The 21,527-nt window shown below is 40.2% G+C and overlaps 2 protein-coding genes across 18 annotated transcripts in view; both read right to left on the bottom strand.

The window, feature by feature from the left end:
* The window catches only part of DLAT (dihydrolipoamide S-acetyltransferase), a 37,649-nt gene extending 22,672 nt beyond the window's left edge, over positions 1–14,977 (bottom strand). Inside the window, exons 1-7 of the mRNA XM_025893355.2 lie at positions 14,544–14,977; positions 13,962–14,063; positions 13,531–13,655; positions 13,219–13,372; positions 9,898–10,024; positions 7,992–8,179; positions 6,362–6,515 (exon numbers count right to left, since the gene is read on the bottom strand). Of these exons, the coding sequence (XP_025749140.1) occupies positions 6,362–6,515; positions 7,992–8,179; positions 9,898–10,024; positions 13,219–13,372; positions 13,531–13,655; positions 13,962–14,063; positions 14,544–14,822 (1,129 nt within the window). The 5' untranslated portion in view covers positions 14,823–14,977. The remainder of the gene's footprint in view (positions 1–6,361; positions 6,516–7,991; positions 8,180–9,897; positions 10,025–13,218; positions 13,373–13,530; positions 13,656–13,961; positions 14,064–14,543) is intronic.
* A 2,867-nt stretch (positions 14,978–17,844) lies between these two features.
* Positions 17,845–21,527, bottom strand: part of DIXDC1 (DIX domain containing 1) — a 68,052-nt gene continuing 64,369 nt past the window's right edge. For all 17 annotated transcript variants that reach the window (XM_073903736.1, XM_073903739.1, XM_025893881.2 and 14 more), the window contains one exon: positions 17,845–21,238. In XM_073903736.1, the coding sequence (XP_073759837.1) occupies positions 21,158–21,238 (81 nt within the window). In that variant the 3' untranslated portion in view covers positions 17,845–21,157. The remainder of the gene's footprint in view (positions 21,239–21,527) is intronic.

Genomic DNA, 21,527 nt, shown 5'->3' with positions numbered 1-21,527 from the left:
ATTTTATTTTTTTATTTTATTTTTTCCAAGAACCAGCTTCTGATTTCATTGATGTTCTACTGTTTTTTTAGTTTCTGTATCAGTATTTCTGCTCTAATCTTTATTTCCCTTCTTCTCCCGGCTTTAGGCGTCATTTGTTGTTCTTTTTCTACATCCTTTAGGTATAAGGTTAGGTTGTTTGAGATTTTTCTTGCTTCTTGAGGTAGGCCTGTATTGCTATATACTTCCCTCTTAGGACTGCTTTTGCTGCAAACCCAATCGTGTTTTCATTTTCATTTGTTTCCATGTGTCTTTTTTATTTCTTCTTTAATTTCCTGATTGACCCATTCATTTGTTAGTAGCATGTTGTTTAACCTCCATGTATTTGTGGCTTTTCCAAATTTTTTCTTGTGGTTGACTTCAAGTTTCAGTGTTGTGGTAAAAAAAAAATATGCATGGCATGATCTCAATCTTTTTGTACTTGTTGAGGCCTGATTTGTGACCTAGTATGTGATCTATTCTGGAGAATGTCCCATGTGCACTTGAAAAGAATGTGTATTCTGCTGCTTTAGGATGAAATGTTCTGAATATATGTTAAGTCCATCTGGTCCAGTGTGTCATTCAGAGCCATTGTTTCCTTGTTGATATTGTTTAGATGATCTGTCCATTGATGTAAGTGGGGTGTTAAAGTCCCCTGCTATTACTGTATCATTATCAATGAGTTTCTTTGTTTGTTATTGTTTTACATATTTGGGTGCTCCAAAGTTGGGGGCATAAATATTTACAATTGTTAGATCTTCTTGTTGGATAGTCCCTTTTATTATGATATGGTCCCGTTCTTCATCTCTTGTTACAATCTTTGATATAAAATCTTGTTTGTCTGATATAAGCGCTGTTACTCTTTCTTTTGGCGTCCATTTGCATGATAAATGTTTCTCCATCCCTCACTTTCACTTTTTTTTAATTTTTATTTTTTATCCTTAAGTAATCTCCACACCCAATGTGGAGCTTAAACCCACAACCCCGAAATCAAGAGTCACATGCTCCATCAACTGAGCCAGCCAGGTGCCCCACTATCCCCTCATTTTTAATCTGCAGGTGTCTTTAAGTCTAAAGTGAGGCTCTTGTAGGCAGCATATAGATGAGTCTTGTTTTTTATCCATTCTGACACCGTCTTTTGCTTGGAGCGTTTAGTTCATTTACTTCAGAGTAATTACTGATACTCTTTTTAGCGCCATTTTATTACTTGTTTTGTTGTTGTTTCTGGAGATTTTTCTTGGTTGCTTTCTTTGTCAACTTTTGGTCTTTCCTTCCTACTCAAAGAATCCTCCTCAATATTTCTTGCAGGACTGGTTTAGTGGTCAACGAACTCCTTTAGTTTTTGTTTGCCTGGGAAATGTGTGTGTGCGTGCATGCATGTGTGTAAGTAGGCTCCACGCCTGGTGTGGAACCCAACACAAGGCTTGAACTCACAACCCTGAGATCAAGACCTGAGCTGAGATCACCCAGGCACCCAGATTTTCTGGGAAACTCTTTTTTTTTTTTTTTAGATTGTCTGGGAAACTTTTTTTTTTTTTAAAGATTTATTTATTTTAGAGAAAGAGGGGAGGGGCAGACAGAGAGGGAGAGAGTCTTAAGCAGACTCCTTGCTAAACACGGAGCCCATTGCAGGGCTCAGTCTCAGGACCCTGAGATCACGACCTGAGCCGAAACCAAGAGTCAGACGTTTAACCAACTGCACCACCCCAGTGCCCCTGTCTGGGAAAATCTTCATTTCTTCTTCTATTCTGAATGACAGCCTTGCTGGATAGAGTGTTCTTGGCTGCAGATTTTTCCCATTCAGCATGTTGAATACATCATGCCACTCTCTTCTGTTATGCCAAATTTCTGTGGAGAGATCTGCAGCTTCCCTTATGGGTCTTCTAAGTTAAGGACTTCTTTTGTCTTGCTGCTTTTAGGATTTTTTTTTATATCACTATATTTTGCAAATTAAACTACAGTATGTCTTGGTGTTAGCCTGCTTTTGTTGATTTTGATGGGAGTTCTCTGTGCTTCCAGGATTTGGTTGTCTGTTTCGTTCCCCTGACTACAGAAGTTTTCAGCTATTTCCTCAAATAAACCCCGTGCCCCCTTTTCTCTTCTTCTTCTTCTTCAGGGACTCCTATGATATGAATGTTATTATGTCTGATTGAGTCACTGAGTTCCTTAAGTCCACTCTTGTGATCCATCATTCTTCGTTTGTTTAGCTTCATTACTTTCTGTAATTCTAGGCTCTATATCACTTATTCGTTCCTCTGCTTCTTCTATGCTAGCAGTCATTACATCCAGCCAGTTTTGAATCTGTTATTGCATTTTTCATCTCTGCCTGATTGTTTTTTAACTCTTTTACTTCTGCAGTCAGGGTCTCCCTGATGTTTTCCATGCTTTTCTCAAGCCCAGCAAGTATCCTTACGATTGTGTTTTAAATTTTCCACCAGGCATATTACTTATATCTGTTTTGATTAGATCTCTGGTCATGACCTTTTCTTGTTCTTTCTTTTGGGATGAATTCCTCCATCTTGGCATTTTGTCTAGGTCTCTGTCTTATGTGTGTTAGAAAAGCCTGTTGTATATCCTGCTCCAGAGAGTAATGGCTTCAAGAGGTCATATAATGCCCACGGCCTGGCACTGCAGGGAGTGTCTCTAGTGTGCTGTGTGCACTCTGCTGCTCATGTTGGCTGCTCTATCCGTCAGTCAATCCTTACCTAGAGTGGGCAGTGTTTGGACCTTAGTCAGAGTATGGCGAGTTTCAACTAGGTATGCTCTGATCTATTTGTTAAATGAAACCCGACGCTATTTCCACTAGAACTGAAGCTTTGCAGAGCTCTATGGTCAGGAGATATGGTATGTGCGAGGGTCTGTGCTGATCTTCTGGGGAAGGGACCTGCTGCGCTGGTTCTTAGGCACACTTGTGTGAGAAAAGCAGTATCAGGAGATCACAGGGGGATGGGACTTGGTGTAAGCAGGTCAGGCAGCAAGTGTTGGCACTGTGCTATTTACTGAAGTTGTTTATGCTGAGGGGTGGGGGAGAGAAATGGCACTGGCTGGCTCTTTTTCTCCCCATAGAGGGAACTCCACCTCTCATAGAAGCGCTCCAAGAAGAGCTAACAAGTCTCTCCCCATGCGCTTTAGGCAATCCTCAGAGGCAATCCTCAGATGGCACCATCCACCCTGGGGTTGCTCGCTTGCCTGCTCTCAAAGAATAGGGCAGTGCTCTCAGGGCTCTATCCTAGCCCAGCCTGTGGACCTCCAAAACCAGTCTTTGAGCCCTGCTGGTTACAAAAACTCATGAAAATCAGCCCCTCTCCTTTTCCCAGCCAATGGCTTTGGGGAAGTATTCTCCTTATATGTATCTCTGTGTGCTCCATTGTCTTGCCTCTCTTCACAACCCATGATCCATTTCTCCCCCAAACCACATCTCCTCACTTCCTACCTTCCTTGATGTTGCCTCTTCTCTCCCTCTAGTTGTGCAGTTTGTTCTATCAATCCTCACATTGATTTCTTGGATATTTGGAATGATCTGATAGTTATCTAGCTGTGTTCAAAGGACGAGACGAGCCTAGGGTCCTCCTACTGCCACCTTAGCTCCTGCCCTCCACAGCAAAGCTTTCTGAATGAGTTGTCCACAATGCTGTTTCCACTTCTCCATCCACTTTCTGCTTTTCAGTCTACTCAAACAAGCTCCCACCACACCTCTGTTTTGAAATAACTGCTGTCAAGTCCCCACGTACCATCCTTTCTAAGTTCTGTCGATTCTGTCAAAAAAAAAAAATCTCGAGGGACGCCTGAGTGGCTCAGTCGTTAAGCGTCTGCCTTCGGCTCAGGTCATGATCCCAGGGTCCTGGGATCGAGCCCTGCATCGGGCTCCCTGCTCGGCGGGAAGCCTGCTTCTCCCTCTCCCACTCCCCCTGCTTGTGTTCCCTCTCCCGCTGTCTATCTGTCAGATAAATAAATAAAATCTTAAAAAAAAAAAAAAATCTTGAAGCTTTCCATTTCCACTCTGACCACGCTTGTCTAAGTCACCACTGTCGGTTTCAGCAACAGCATCTTAACAGGGACCATGGTTTTCATTTAACCCATTTACACAAAGCAGCCAAAAAATGATTTTTTAAAAATATAAGTTTATATAAATATAAATCATTAAAAAATGATTTTTTAAAAATATAAGTTTAAAAATATAACTTCCTTCTTTTAACCCTTTAGTGGCTTCCTACTATGCTTTAAATAAAATTCAAATTCTACCACGACCTGTCAAGTCCTTGTTCTCACCTCTATGTTTCTTTCCAACCTCACCTAATATCACTAGACCCTCTGCCTGCTATGCTCCATTAACACTGGCCTCCTTTATGTTCCTCAAACATGCCAAGCTCTCTCCCACTTCAGACTGTGTACTACTGGTCTCTCTGTCCCAGTTCTTCACACGGCTGGCTCACAGCTGACTCCTCCTCATCTTTCAGGTCGGACCAAATGTCACCTCATCAGAAAGATCTTCCCCAACCAACATATCTAACAGCAGTCAGGCTGCACATATATTCACCCTGTCACTCAATAGTGTTTCACTTGGTTTATTCTCTCTTAACATTTGGATCATCCTAGGTAATCACAAATTATTTTCATTATTATAGCTAATACCTGTATATGCTTTCTATGTGCAGGCACTGTCAACTTAGTTCACCCTCACAACCTGTAAGGCATTATTTTTACATACAAATGAAGAAACTGAGACACAAAAGGTCACACAGGTAGTGTACAGCAGAGCTGGGGTTCAAACCTGAGCACTCCAGTTCCAGAGCCCATAGTCTTAACCACTATGCTGTACTCCCTTTCGGTTTAACTCTTTATTTTTGTTAACATAAGCATCTGAAACGGAAATCTTGTCTGTCTTATGAACAAATGACACACACACAAGACTCAGTGAATATTGGTTTAAATGGTAGTAAATGAATGACCTAACCCTAATTGCCTAATAAGAATATGGGGACTTTCCTACTTGTATCTTTGGTACAGCAACCAGTGTTGCTAAGTATCTCATAAATGATCCTTCTTCACTTGTCTAAATTCTTTTGATATAATTAACCCAGTCCCTCCTCTCCTTAAAATTTATTCCAACTTACATTGCTGTCCCTAATTCTAGTCACATATACATAAAAAGTGGCACTATGCAAGTGAAATAACATAAAAATGGAAAAAAGCATCTTCAAATATTTTAAGAATCCTCTGAAGGCCAAAAAATTTACAATATTCTATTCTTATTCTTTGGGGACTGGCTTGCCTTCTATCCACAAAACAAAAGACAGCAGACAGATGATAACCAGCACTGAGTGCCCACAGCTGGACAACTGGGGAAATAACCAGTATCTAGACTCAAATTGGAACTTTACTACTTAACAGAAAGGGAGATCCCTAAAGAGTATTTTCTTATCCAAAAACTGGTGAATGATAATTCTTACTTCAAGAAATGTCACGCTAAATGTGGCAATTCAGTGACTAGCACACAGTAGTAGCCATCAAACCAGGCTTCAGGATTAGTAACTTCCCTTCTCCAAGTATCTTAATTACCTTACATTACATTTGAGCTCAAAAATATTTATTTAAATGCCAGGCAATAATATTAACATGAACAGAACTAAAATTTTTCAAGTACCTATTACATTCTAGATACTGTCCTAGGCCCTTTGACTGTTTTAATGTGCACTATTATTTCAGTTTTACAGATGGAAAAACAGATGGTTTAAGTAATTCATCTACAGACATACACAAGTTAAGTAATTCACCTAAAGTCTTATCACAGAGAAGATGATAAAGCCAGGAGTAAACCCCAGATGGTCTGATTCAAGACCCCATGCTCTTATCAGTAAGCTATACTTTCTCTTCGGAGAGAAAAAGATATGAATAAGACATTTTTCCTTTGCCCTCAAGGAACTTCAGTTTTATATGAATTTTATTATTCAAAGTCATTTCACATCACCCCAGGTTTATGTTTTATGCTGTGTACTGCTAGATTCAGCCAGCCTTGCACCAACAGTGATCTCTTATTACATAGTCAAGTCCTAAAACTCAACTCCGCTGAACAAGCATATTATACTTCCACTAAAAATTAAGACGTTCCCATAAACCGAGAAAGAAAACAGCATCTACATGATACAGGTAGATCCTAGATGGATTAAATACCGCACGGTAAGCTTCCCTATCTGTGGTGGCAACAAAGGAGATTCCTTCCCTCACTCATCCTTTTCTGTATTATTCCAAAGAAGATGACTGTATAGAGTTGTCTTGCTGGTCTTAAGAAGGAATCTCAAGTAAATTTTATCTTTACAACCCCATTCCATAGAGACAAACTTACCTTTTACATATGTAAGATCAATCCCTTTCTCTGCTGCCAATTTCTTTGCAAGAGGGCTAGCAAACAACCTTCCCTTGGGTCCAGCAGGAGTAGCTGGGCGGGTGGCTGAAGGTATAGGCGCTACAGGTTGGGGAGCTGGAGGAACAGGGGCCACCTTTTGAAAAAAGTTACAAATTGTTAACTCACCACTGTAAAGACTGGTCTGAAAGATTAAGAGCTTACATTTACTAAGAAATCAAAATAACTTTTATCTTTCTCCCAAAGATCATTATGCATATTTTTCCTGCTTAACCAACATAATATAGCAATATGAAGAGTAATAATATAACCTTATGGCAAAGACAGGACCACATTATCTTACTCCCTGATAACATGGAGAGACATGGAATTTAATACTGCTAACCAGTATGTAATATCCTTATAGACTTTCTTTACTTTCATCTCTTGCTGTTTCTTTATTCTCATTCTCTTTCATGACCAACGTGGCTTTGTTTTTACTTAACCTTACTGCAAAATAAATTGTGCTGGAAGGTTCCATGTTGAAAGTATGTTAAGAAGTAACTACTACTTGCCAGCTCCCCACAAATGTAGGTAAGTCAGAAATCAAGTTTTCTCTCACAGAAATGTGTACTACTTAGTCTAAACTCACATGATCCTAACACGTACAGAAGCCTCGTCATAGTGTTATCTAGACCTGAGGTGCACTGTAGATATACAGTGTTTACACTGTATGTATAGCATACACAACAAAACTGGCTTCTATGCAAAACAAGCCATGGTATGTCAAGGTTGTAATGTATTGTAAAAATAAGCTTAACCCACTATCGTAAGTGAACACCAAGAGTACTGACAGTAATGAAGATTAACTGACCCTCCAACAACAGAAGTTTGAACTACACAGGCCCACTTACACACGGATTTTTTACAGTACAGTACTACAAATGTATTTTCTCACCCTTACAATTTTCTTAATAACATTTTCTCTATTGTGCTTTAAGAATACGACATACAATAGGTATCATATACATATACTATACAAAATATGTGTCAATTGACTGTCTACTGTCCATGTGGTCAGTAAGGCTTCCAGCCAACAGCAAGCTTATTAGTTATTAGTTAAAACTGGGTGGAATCCAAAGTTATACAAAGATTTTCAAGTGCGCAGAGTTGGTGCCCCAGATCCCATGCTGTTCATGAACAACTGTACACAGTAATTTCCATATGCATATCTATACCTAAAGCAGACAAAGAATATGTCACCTCAGCTTTGCTCTCAGCAGGACTCAAGACAGCAAGAAAAAAAAAAGTTACAAGGATCTAACACCTATTAGGGGAATGGTGCACTGCCACATACCTTGCAGATCTCCACAAAAGCACATGATTTTTTTTTTTTTAAAGGTTTTTAAAATATCTTAAGTAATCTCTACATCCAATGTGGGGCTGAAACTCACAATCCGGAGAACAAGACTTGCAGGCTGTACCAACTGAGCCAGACAAGAGCCCCTAACCATCTCCTTCCCCATTTATAGAATCTGAGAGCTGGTAGGAACCTAGAATATCATCCAATCTAATCCCTTAATTTAGAGATGAATATGGTTAAGTGTTCCCTCAAGTCTAGAAGCATACCTACCGGGGGTGGGGTAGATGGTGGTGCTTGTGGTTTTAAATCAGTTACTTCAGTTGGCCTATAGTCAGCAAACGCTGGTATATCTTCCTCTTTTTCCACAATGATACAAAGTGGAGTTCCTAGAGGGACATCTCTTGTGCCTTCAGGGATCAGGATTTTCGCCAGGTAACCCTCCTCCTGTACTTCAAAACCTTAAATAGAAAGAAAGACCATCATGGAATTTAAAGGACTCCACTATCCCACCAAACTCAAAGCACAGTTTTAAGTAAAAAGCTCTTCTCCTTCTAACTAGCTATATAACCTTTTGTGAGTTAATGTCTCTGTGTCTCAGCTTCTTTAGCTACAAAATGGGGATTACAATAATACCTACCTCACAGGGATGTTATAAAAATTATTATTTTTCAAGTACTTAGAAACAGTACCTGGTATAAATACTAAATAAATAGCTGTTAACTAAAACTATGAGAGATTTAGACAGTAGTTAGTTCTGAACATTTTCTTAAAAACATCTCTAAGAGAAGCTGCTATGCAGACCCACAAGACTTCAAGATGATATCAATTGTACCAATATGGCATCAGTTGTACTTCTAAAAATCAGAACCGCATGGATGTTAAATTAACGGAGCTACCAGAATTGACAGGGATGTGGGATTATGCGCTTAAAAGTATCTTTGGAGTTTTCAAAGAGGTTTTTTTGGTATTCAACTAAATATTTCAGTGTGAAGAATTATGGCATTACTAGGGTTTCTATGGTGTTGACAAATTACATTTTATTCAGCAATTGCTCTTCTGAGAAAGAACTCAAAAATGAAGTGTTACAAAAGTAAAACTAAAAGAAGACATTGCAGAGAACAATTTTTGCCTTACAGATCTCTTGGCTTTCTGTTGTACCCCTCCCTGACAAACACATTTTTGATGAATCCTTCCCTTTTCTAGTTAAGAATTAATATCCAATAAAAGCTATTTAAAAAAAAAAAAAAAAAAGACTCCAAGGCCACAAGAGAGTTTAAAGAATTTGACGAAGGTAATGCTTCTCCAGTGACTACCAGAGTCTCGAATACCATCTCTATAGCAATTCTGGCAAAGCAGATCTATTGTTACCAAGGGGTTTTGTTTGTTTCTAACAGAATCCTTTCTTCTAATAAAATCTTTCGGTTGGAACACAATATGCAAAAAGATAAAAAGGAGTTGCCCTGGTGAAAGTTGGGGAAAGGGTCAGGGCAAAGTAGAGTCCTGTTCATTAAGTCTCCTGTGCCCCAAGGTGCCATCAAGGAATCATGGGGTTTGAAGAACACAAATCTAAAAATCACCATTGCAGAGAATGCCCAGAATCACCCACTGCATCTTTGGGGACTGGAAAGGAAAGAATAGATCTACTAATATCTATGAATATTATCACAAATAATAGGTGGGCTTTGTTCTGAGCATAAAAATGAATCAGAACGGGAATATATGGAAATGCAGTATGACGTGTAAACAGGTACATACACATTCTATCTCAAACTTTGAAACTATGAAAGCAATCCAAATCCTGGTTTCAGTTTTCCCTCAAAGTCATCTTTGTTATTTTCCTGCCTTGAAAGTCACTTTCCCGCTTCCTTTTTCCCCCTTGCCCAATTTAAAGAATAGCAGTGCTGATAGTTTCTCAGTAACACAGTAAGACTAAGAAGCAAGCTCTAGATAAAAATAATCTCTAAGTTGACATATCCTTGATTCATGAAAAGTACAACGTGGAACTGACAAATTCCACTATGCACACTTCTGTCATGGCATAGCCTATTCCAGGAAATGAATCCCAAAAATTAAAATTTTTCATGTTATCACTCACTCATTATAGGATAGGACGGCAATCCTCTTCCCTCACTGGAAAACTCAGTGCCTCAACCATTAAGAGCTGAAGAAATCTCACCTATAGTGGCCTTGTCAGTCTCTATCTCTGCCAATAAATCTCCTTCACTTAGCTTCTCACCCACTTTTTTTTCCCATCTCTGAACTGTGCCCATGGTCATGGTGGGAGAGAGGGCAGGAAGAACCACCTGTAGAAACAAACACATAGTACTGCTTAACACATTATTAAAGTCTTGGACACAATGGCACTTAGGCAAGCTTCAGTAGTTTTATGGAATGATAGTGACTGACGATCCAAATTCCCACCTGTCTGATGCCCCCATAACAGCAAAAGATCAGTGCCTCAATAATGCCCCACCAGTTGAATCACCCTTCAAGTCCCAAGATTTACAGTACCAGTGATACTCTGACCTCCCCCGCTCCACCAAAGTTAAAAGCCAGGGGTAGACTAGGAAAGATTTCTTTTTAATCAAAATTAATTCAACTACATATTTAAGCACAGAGCATCCTTTCGTCTTTTTTATCACTTAGATTAAGCTAGAATTTTTCTTTTTTTTTTTTTAAAGATTTTATTTATTTATTTGAGAATGAGAGATAGAGAGCACGAGAGGGAAGAGGGTCAGAGGGAGAAGCAGACTCCCCGCTGAGCAGGGAGCCCGATGTGGGACTCGATCCCAGGACTCCAGGATCATGACCTGAGCCGAAGGCAGTCGCTTAACCAACTGAGCCACCCAGGCGCCCTAAGCTAGAATTTTTCATTTTCACGGAATCATCTTGGTTTACACGATTCCACTAAAATTTTGCTGTGCTCTGTATTAGCATCTATCTTTTCACTCAGAGGAAATTGCATTTCTCCCAAACTTCTCAAAAAAGAATATTATGTAAAATTATACACCAACAAATTGGACAACCTAGGAGAAATGGGTAAATTACTAAAACATACAACCTTCTAAATCAGGAAGAAACTGAAAATTTGAACAGACTGATCACTAGCAATGAACCTGAATCAGTAATCAAAAAACTCCCAACAGGGGCGCCTGGGTGGCTCAGTTGGTGAAGCGACTGCCTTCGGCTCAGGTCATGATCCTGGAGTCCTGGGATAGAGTCCCGCATCGGGCTCCCGGCTCAGCAGTGAGTCTGCTTCTCCCTCGGACCCTCCCTCCTCTCATGCTCTCTCTATCTCATTCTCTCTCTCAAATAAATAAATAAAATCTTAAAAAAAAAAAAAAAAACTCCCAACAAACAAATGTCCAGGACCAGATGGCTTCCCAGGTGAATTCCACCAAACATCTAAAGAATAGTCAACACATATTCTGCTCAACTATTCCAAAAAATAAGAGGAAGAAAAGTTCCCAATTCATTCTACAAAGCCAGCCCTGATACCTAAACCACCAAAAACAAACAAACAAACAAACTACAGGCCAATATCTCTGATAAACAAAGATGCTAAAATCCTTAACAAAATATTAGCAAACCGAATCCAACAATACATTAAAAAAAATTCACCACAATCAAAGGGACTTATTCCAGGGATGCAAGTGTGGTTCAATATTCACAAATCAATGTGATATATAACATTAGTAAGAGAAAAGATAAAAAACATATGATCATCTCAATAGATGCAAAAAAAAAAAAATCTGACAAAGTACAACAACCATTCATGATAAAAACTCTCAACGAAGTGGGCACTTATCTTGAGAGAAGATACTCAACCAAATAAAGGCCTTATATGACAAACCTACAGCTAACATCATACTCAGTAGTGAAAAACAGAGCTTTCCTTCTAAGATCAGGAACAAGGTTAAGGATGTCCATTCTCACCACTTTCATTCAATATAGTACTGGAAGTCCTAGTCACAAGCAATCCGACAAGAAAAAGAAAGAAAAGCCATCCAAATTGGTAACTATTGCAGGAAAAATAAATAAATAAAGGAAATAGAGACTCCCACTCCAATAAAATCTAAACATCAGACTGGCTGCTCTCAATGAAACATTGCTTTGCTATTTATATGGCTTGTGTGTCCACTGAATTTGGATGCTTACCCAGTTATTATGGGTTTTGTTTGCTATCTTCTTAGTTTTTTTTTTTTTTTTAAGATTTCATTTATTTATTTATTGGAGAGCGAGTGAGAGAGAAACAGCATGGGAGGGGAGAGGGTCAGAGGGAGAAGCAGGCTCCCCGCTGAGTCGGGAGCCCGATGTGGGACTCGATCCCGGGACTCTTGGGATCATGACCTGAGCTGAAGGCAGTCGCTTAACCAACTGAGTCACCCAGGCGCCCTCTTCTTAGTTTTTTTACATCTAATTAGCAAAAGGATTATTCTGAGAGAAAAATCATTTCAATTAATGTCTTGGGAAAGAGGGAAAATGAAGAAAAACTTAGAACTCTAATTAGAAAATATTTTTTAAACGTTCTTCTTGTTCAGAATTTGTCATCTCCATCTACTTCTTAAAAACCACTGGAGCCAATAATCTCTATACAGATCTTAAAAGATAATTAAGATGCAACTGTAACACTTGCACACAAAGCCACAGATATAAAATGGAGAGAAATGAAGTGTGTCTTATGTAGTGAGATAGAGTTTACTGAATAGGATGAAACAAATGTGTGACCTGAACACCACACAAAACTTCACAAGTGGCTGTTAAGAAAAGACCATGGAGAAGAACATTATGTCCAAAAAATAAAATGATACCTATACAGAAATTTCTACAAATAAACTAAGTGAAAGAAAAGCTTTAGTCTTAATCCTTTAGAAAAGGGCCAGCTGCTTTTTTACCCATTTCCAATATCCAAAACACACAAATATACATGGGATGACTGTAGTATCTAATAAACTGCTGTAGTTTCTTAGAAACGGATTTAACAGAATATTTATTGCCTTCAACTCTTTTGTCTATTCTACACTCATACTTTAATGTCAGTTTCCTCATTAATATTACGGGACTAGTTCATCCACTCTAAGAAAGTAAACACCACATGTCAAAGGAAAACATCAATTGGGGACTTTTATTCAATAGACAATACTAGAGGCCTACTAAACACTCTATCAATACAAAGTGTAGATATAAGTACAAATCATCCTCCAAATCTAATACAATGTTCTTGAATGAGAAATGCCAAGCATTATCCTATTACACTGAGGCTGAGAAAATTTAAAGGAATGTCAATGTTCACACTCCTGGAAATATTGACTAGAAATAAAATTGTTAATTTGCATATTTAAATCCCTATGTACTTTCTTCTCTTTTTAATCTCTCTTTACTTTCAAATGAGAAGAGCTAGCCATAGTTAATGCCAGTTTCCAGGATGTGATGGCCATATATGAAAAATAATGAATACTAAGTTTTCTAGAGCAAACAACCAGAGGCTGAGCCTCACCTGCATGTGAGTGGGAAATGAGCTACCAGGAGCCTGAGCAGAAGGTGTAGGTGATGAAGCAGGGGCAGCAGGGGTTGGTGCTGTGGCTGCCTGTGGGGTAGATGCTGCCGAGGAATCCAATGTGTAATTTTTAAAGGCCTCAATATCCTCAGGCCTATGGAAGAGAAAGAATGTGTAAGTACAGGGGGTTATAAAGCAAATTTAGCTCCTACAAAAGTAGTCTCAGAAGTCTTTAACTCCTATTTTCTCAGTTCTGGGTCAAAACACTCCACTAAGCACCTGAGTTCCACAAATTACCAAGGTACTACTCACTTTTCAACTGTGATACAGATGATCGCTCCAACTGGAACATCTCTGGTACCTTCAGCAACCAGTATCTTTGCCATGTAACACTCTTCCAGGCTCTCAAATCCAACAGTGGCTTTATCAGTTTCAACCTTTTAACAAAAAGCAACTTAGGCTTAAGGCTACCAGTATGAAATTTATTAGACTGTGCCTAGAATCACACAGTTCAACGGTCATGTGAAGATAAAAGCCTCTCTTAATAGACCTGAAAGTAATTAGCTAAAAAATCAGCCTGGCTAGCTGCTGACAACTTATCTAACCAACCTTCTCTAATACCAAGTTGTAAAAAACATCTTAAGTTTCTTAAGCAAAAGGGATAATTACCTATACGGAGAGCTACCAGTCAGTTTAGCTAAGCCAGTTCCTTCTAACTCATTTCCATGTTTTAAAAAACTTACCTCTGCAATTAGTTCACCCTCATTGATTTTTTCCCCTTCCTTTTTTTCCCAACGGGCTATGGTGCCTGCCTGCATTGTGGGGGAGAGAGAGGGCAATGGAACCTGGAGGAGAAAAAGGAGAAACACTAAATTTAGAAAACGCTACCTCTCGGTGTGGCTTAATGCTTCATTCAGTTGTATTTAATGCAGAGTGTACTGAGTCCCGTCCCACGCTGGGCACTGGGGACAGAAAGGGAGCTCCTGCCACCAGCTCTCCAGTGACAGAGCCCCTGCTCCACAGTCCCCTGGGAGCACGTAACTCAGCGGACATTCCACAAACAGCCTCAGGTTTGTAGCTCTTCTTTCAGTGGAACAGATCAAGAGACGAACGCCTGGAACTCTTTTCCTTCCATGGAATTAATAGATCAGGAGAGGTAAATTGGCTCAAGAGCCACAGCAAAGCTGGGTGTTGAAGAAGAGACAAATGATATATACTGGAAGAGGGATGGAAGATCACTGAAGCCTCAGAGGGAGGATCCCGAGGCTAAGAAGTCTGCCCTGAAGGACAAACGGGGTCCCGCGAAGGGCAGGTCTGGGGCTCACCTTCTGATGCGGGGGCAGGCTATAACAGCGGCGGCTGGACGATCCCAAAAGCTGCAGCAGGAGGCGATTCCTCCGTGTGGCCCACGAGCTGGGACTCCAGCTGCAGAGTGCCCGGACACGGCCATACGCCGTGGTCCCACTACTGCAACGAGCCGGAGCCGCGCCAGCCCGCGGGGTCACGCCTGGAGCTCCCGGGTCCTCCCGCAAGGCCGCCCACCGAACCCCGAATCCTGCCCTTGGGGCCGCATTCTGGGCCCGTCGAGCACAGACGCGCCACATGCTGCCAGCAGCCCCCACGGCCCGAGAGCAACGCCGTCTCCGGAGTGACCTCTCCAAGAGCAGTGCGGCGTTGCCGTCACCCGCGCCGCACAGCCGCACACTGTCGTAAAATGGGCTCCAAAGCTTCACTGCACCCCTCCCCAGACGAGAAAGACGTGGAACGTCCGCTCTTCCTGCAGGGAGTAGGGGAAAGGGTGGCCCACAGCGGGTACGGTAGAAGACTATTTTCCAGCCACAGGGGCAGGGGCGTTCCAGCGGAGCCAATGCAGGCGCAAGTTTGGGAGAAATAAGACGCGGAGAGGGTGGAAGGTAGAGGCATCCTAGGACTGGCATCTCAGGGTAGGACGGTGCCTAAGCGACGGGAGGGGCACGGCCGTCAGGGAGGGGCTTAAAAAGACCGCGAGAGCCTGGCTGATGGAGGCCGATATGGCCTGAGAGGTGGGCTGAGGGGGAGTGGTCAAGTTTTGAGAAAAGCGGGGAAGGGAGCCGGAGGCCCAGGGCGGCGTCGCGGAGCGCTCGGGCAGCCTGGCGCGCGGAGCTGGCCGAGGGGGTCAGAACGTTCTGGTGATGTGCGGTCCGCCTCTGCTGGCCCAGCCGTGGCCAGGCTTGGGGTCTCGCTCCGCGCGGCCGGTATCGATTCACGGACGTTTAATTTCAGGTTTGTAGCATCACCGGAAATCAGAGTGAACAGGTTTTCCAGCCGAATGGTGTGAAGGGCAGCCAAACGGAAGATTCATTCCCCGGTTAAGGTGTGCTGCAGCGGGACTAAGCATGTTATGCCGTGTGAAGGTACAAGTTTACAAAAGAGATTTGCGTTTCTGACTGACTATAGAACCCCTTTAAAGCGCAAAAAGCTTTGTTATGCTTGAAATATTTCGTACAAAACTACAGACTTTAGTATACTATCCGGTAAATAATGGAGGTTGAAGGCATGTCGTTTGAATTAATAAACGAGAAGTTATCTACAACATTTGTTAGGTATACTTCTGTTGTAGGGTTATCATACTACAAGTGAAAAATACCTCATTTCTAAGCTGAGGGTGACATTAGATTAGGAGGTAGCACGTGCTGTATTTATACGTCCCCATTGTACAGATGGTCATAGCACACGAACACAAAAAATAGGAAAAACCAACGTGTGAAAATATGTTCAACCTTGCTAGTAATTAAACATTTGGAAAATTAAAACAGCCAGGAGGCACTATTTCATACCTACTAAAGTAGTAAACTTTAAAAAGCAAAAACCCAGGGGCGCCTGTGTGGCTCAGTCGGTGGAGCGTCTGCCTTTGCCTGGGGTTGTGATCTCAGGGTCCTGGGATCAAGCCCCGCATCGGGCTCCCCGCTCAGCGGGGAGTCCGCTTCTCTCTCTCCTTCTGCCTGCCTCTCCCCCAACTTGTGCTCGCGATCTGTCTCTCTCTTATAAATAAAATCTTTAAAAAAAAAAAAGCAAAAACCCAGTATTAATGGGATTACAAAGAAAAAGCACTCGTTGAGTGGACCAAATACAATAGTTGTCTTTATAGATGGCAGTATAAGAAGTAACAGACTGGGAAAAATTGTTTACATCTTCCCCCAAAAGCCTATTCTAGTACTCTTAAAGCATTCAGAATAGGGTAAAAACTGTCTTAGTGTCTTTATAACAAAAAGAACTGATAAACATAACTCACCAAAAATGAGGAAAGTTCACGCAGTCACAGCTGCCTAACAGTAATATGTAGGCAATACAACTGAGAAATAAAAAATTTCCAGTTTAGATGGAAAAGCACATTGGAAATTATGAGTAGAGCAATTATATTACAATTATGTAAAACAATAACTATTGGAAGAATAATTGTGATTAGTGAAAGGGCTTATACTGTAACTTTATAAATTATTATGAAAATGTTTTAATGATTTTGAATTGACCAGAATATCTTACTACTTCCACTGTATTTGAATTTAATAACGGGATCTAAATTAGCCTTTGTATGATACTATCTTCGGTTTGCTGTTCACTTCCTTAGGTAGGATTGCTTAAACCTGGGTTTGTATTTGAATATACTTTTTTTTTTAAGATTTTATTTATTTGACAGAGACACAAGAGAGGGAACACAAGCAGGGGGAGTGGGAGAGGGAGAAGCAGGCTTCCCGCTGAGCGGAGAGCCTGATGCAGGGCTCAGTGCGGGGCTCAATCCCAGGACCCCAGGATCATGACTTGAGCCAAAGGCAGACGCTTAACGACTGAGCCACCCAGGCGCCCCTTGAATATACTTTTGACAGGTGTAAATGACAGGAGGGCACAGGTCAAACAGTCCGGGCGGTCAGCCCTGAGAGAATAGGTCTGAACTCCCCTAAACAGATTTGATAACAGAATTTAAAGGAAGGCCAAAACTCTAAGGTTTGAAGTAGAGAGACTTGTAGAATGGTGACAACCGATAGGAAATGGGAAGATGGAAAGAGGAATTACTGAGTAGTGAAAGATTTGAGTTAAGCTCTTTACATATTTAATTTTAACATAATGACCTAATTAAAATGGCTTGTAATTAATAGTTGAAAATATGTAATTGCAAGTCAAGTAAACGCTCAGGACTACAAATGTAGATACATAAAACATTTAAATTGAAGTGATAAATGAAGCTGACCTAAGTTTTAGGAAGGCAGCTTTCAAATTAGTTTGGAAATTCTGGTTCTTTTAAATAGGCATTTCTGAAAGTCTCCAATTAATGTTTCTCGCTTTTTCATTCAAGACTTTTGTCATACAGCTTGTACTCAGGTTTTTATTTGTTTGCACATTTATATATAATTTCAAAAGAAGTGCTAAATCAATGCATTTTCTTTGGCAATAATAACGTGTTTTGTGCTTACATTTGAAATGCCAATGGTAAAATATCTATAGCAATAAAGTAATCCTTATCTCTGTTCCCCAAGTAATGAGTAAACATGCTACCAGGGAGATCACTTGAGGAAATTGACTTGCACTAAATGTAAATGGCTTTGCTGATTAATTTCAGTCAATAAACACAAGTGAAAATGACTAATGGTATTTAGTTTGCAAACTCCATTTTATTCATGGTTTGTTTCTGCCTTTTTTTTTTTAATTAGTTCACAAATCTGGTACATACAGGCAGTTAAAACTGGTTATCACTTTGATAATCAGAAGCCTCTGGTATAACACAGTCTTCATGAAAACATAAAACAGGGAGAACGCATGGTGGTAATCTCTATGAAAGCAATGGTTGCAAACATCCATGTTTCTAAGAAAATATAACTTTACATATATATTTTAAGCAAGCTATACCTCTTACATAAATTCAGACAACAGGAGTGTGCAATCATAACGCTTCTTTTATCGAAAAAATGAAAATTATTATAATTATGACATAAATGCTCTTAAGTAATTAGAGTCCTCTTGGATTGGATGTAGAACATAAAGATATTTTCCCTAATTTACAACCAGCCTGGTCAAAAAGAGCTGAAATGTTAATCAGTAAGTAGGAATGCCATTAACTGAGTTTAACCCAAATTCTTTAGGTACAAATTGTAAAGTGTTCCAATTCCAGCTAATTTAGGGAACTGAGTGAGAATAGTCATCAGTTTTTAAATGACGACTTTTGAAGGAATTGAGCTTTCTTCTAAATTAGTTTTTGTGAGAGGATCTTTTTTTTTTTTTTTTAATCTCACAGGTTTAGAGGTTATTTTATGAACTCTAAACATTCTAGTTCCTTAGTTTTTTCAAAAAAAGAGAATTTCAGTGTTAGGATGAACTATCCCACACAAATGTCACCAGGGGACAATACTATGAATAAGTCAAGAGGCTTAGAGTGCAGCCATAGTGTAAAAAACAGGAATCTATTCAAACCAGAAGGAACCGATGCACACGCTTCCTCAGAAGGTTCCTGTCTTGAGAAACTGGAATGGGGATTACCAACACATTGTACACAAAAATTACTGGAGTGACACCCTGTAATGGGGGTGTTTAGTTATTACCCATGGCATATGAGATTATTGAGCTAAAGGGGAAAAAAGTATCTCCTTCTCACCCCTGAACTCAACTTCAGCTTTCTATGGAGGCACTAAGGCCATGCAGCTCCTCTTCCAAAGGACAGAGATATAAAAGCCAAATAAGGTAGAGGACTTTGAAATTTCTCTCTCGTTTAATTTTCTCTGAATAGCTAAATTCTACATAATGGTGAGAATGTTTGCTCAAAGAAAACTGACAAGTAAAAACTAACAAGAGATATTCAAGATAAATCGTACTGGAACTACAATAACGAATTTTGGCCTGATAACCCTCATGCTGTCTTATAGCAAAACACTAAAATTCATGCAACAGAGAAATCGGTGACATGAGGACCTTTTCTCCAGACTTCCGGCGGGGGGGGGGGGGAACAGACTCAGAATATCCTCTTTTCTTCTGTTTGCTTTCATAATGAATTATTCTTGCTTTTGACTGACTTTCCCAAACTTTCCCAGTCATTTCTAATGAGAAATTCTTCAGTAGGAGAAGATTAAGTAAACTTACTGAAAGATACCAGGTATCTTTTGAGCTCCTTCTGTCTGCTAGAGGAGCAATCAAATAGATTATGTAAAACTACCTCCACAATCAAAATGGCAGGTAGAATTAGAACCAGGAGTTAGTTGTCATTAGTATACTTGTAATAAAATAAAGCTTGTTCTGAAACCACAAGGGTAAGAAGAGAAGAGCCTGTATAAAAGCTACTGGGTTCTCTAGAAAATGGATACAGTATACAGAATGTGAGAACATATAGAACTCACACTCAAGTTATAAAAATAGACATGGTTCTCAGACAAAAAGCAAATGAGTACAAAAGAATTCTCCAAACATGAACTATTCTTAAAAGACACATCTATATAAAACAACAAAATGTCATTTCAGAGCTCCAATGAGTAGTCTGTTGAAATAGCTGGAAAAGGGAGATGAACTAGAGACAGACAGGTCAAGAACCCAGAACTGACTTGTCTGACTCTCCTGGTTGGCAGTGTACATCAGTGGTCACAGGCCGACTGCTTTTGGGAATGAATGTGTGTGCGTGTGCATGCGTGCGTGTGCGCGTGCGTGCGCGTGTGCGCATATATATGTATATACATACATACATATATATGTATATGGCTGATTAGTTGATGGTGCTTGGTAAATGACTGAGAAAACCCAAGTTATTAAGTAATCTCTGGAAGTTTAACTCTTTTCTTTTAGCTTCTACACTTGACAATGTTGCACATGAGAAAGGATTCAAGGTTTTTTTACCCAGAATCAACCCTGCCATTCACAACTCATGCTCCATGCCCCATGGTTCCTACTGTGCCCTCAAGGATCAACCTAGACTAAATATATAATAGAAAATAACTTGAAATGAAGAGGGGCAGACCAGTAACTCATGCTCAGTACTCATAAATGACAAATACTGAAATTAATGGTCTGTCTCCTTTTGACTGCAAAGGAGATACCATGAGCTAAAGGAAGTCATGAGAGAAAGAAAGTCAAGAAAATATGGGTAGCAGCACCTTTCCATACCCGCCTAGATTTTTAAGGAGACTTTAACTCCTTATTCCTTTCAAACACAAAGTTCGTCAGTTGGAAGGGGGAAAAAATGGCTCTACAGTGGAAGAGTCCCCAGAGAAAACTAGCAGTACATGAAATGTGCCCTCTGTGGGCTGAAGGACAAGTTGCAGAACCAGTTAAGACACAAGAGGCAACCCGAGGTCTTACTTCATCATGGTTTTAGCAAAGTATAGCACAATATGGGCAGCCCTTTTTCCATCCAATCAACAATTCAGCACCATCCATGTCCGGTCCAAAACATTCCTGAAGAGTGGGCATTCATCTTTGGTACCACTTCATGAGTTACTCTTGGTTTGCAATAGCTGCAAAGAAGCAAAAAAGCTGGTACCTTTGCCTTGTCTGTGAGTACAAATGCTGGAACTCTGATTGCTGCAACCATTGAGGCCAATTAAAATAATACTGTAACACATAGGAGTGATGCATCCAATTCCCAGGTTCCAGATAATAGCAGCCATGCCCCGACAGGAGTGGGATCATCCGTTCCCATTGGTTAAGGCCTTCGGTTTGTTGTCCTCAGAGTAGAATAAAACACTGTGTTCCCACGGACAAGGAACTCCAGATGAACCCATGGTCTACAGGTGGATGGGGGGATTTTAAGTACCACATATGCCAGGCACAGAAACAGTACTGGCCCGGGGCTGTCACACTTGGAGAAGCTTCTGTTTTGGCAGCACGGATTAGAAACTTCTTTGTGTATTCTGGTTTTTGTCCTCTTTCCTGAGTGAAACAGCCAGGGGGTGCCAGGTCCCATAAGCCCCCAATCTAATACTCAGCATTAATTCTCTCCATGGTCTTCTTCCACCCAGGCTACAATTTTCCCTTCCCACCCAGGGATGGCATCATCATCGTGGAAAACCTAGAGGAAGAAAAAAAAGCCACAGTGAAAAAATAAATAAGATAGGGAGTCTATCTAGACAGCTGCTGCTGATAAAACTAAGATCTCAACACAGAGGATAAGAACATATAGAGGAAAGCCTTAAGTTAGAGTCTACGTCCCTTTGGTTTCATCCCTAAAGTTATAACTAAATAGATATATAATGTTTTTAATATATGTACTATATTACTGTATTTTGTATAATAGATTATGTATATTATATAGAATATAATATATACTATATCCTATTGTTGTATTATTATATATTATT

The sequence above is a fragment of the Callorhinus ursinus genome, unplaced genomic scaffold (genome assembly GCF_003265705.2).
Source record: "Callorhinus ursinus isolate GAN/ISIS: 27379988/994484 unplaced genomic scaffold, GSC_fseal_2.0 scaffold19, whole genome shotgun sequence".
NCBI classification, from domain to species: Eukaryota; Metazoa; Chordata; class Mammalia; order Carnivora; family Otariidae; genus Callorhinus; species Callorhinus ursinus.
The sequence above is the reverse complement of the archived record's forward strand: the minus strand, read 5'-3'. Positions and strand labels throughout refer to the sequence as shown.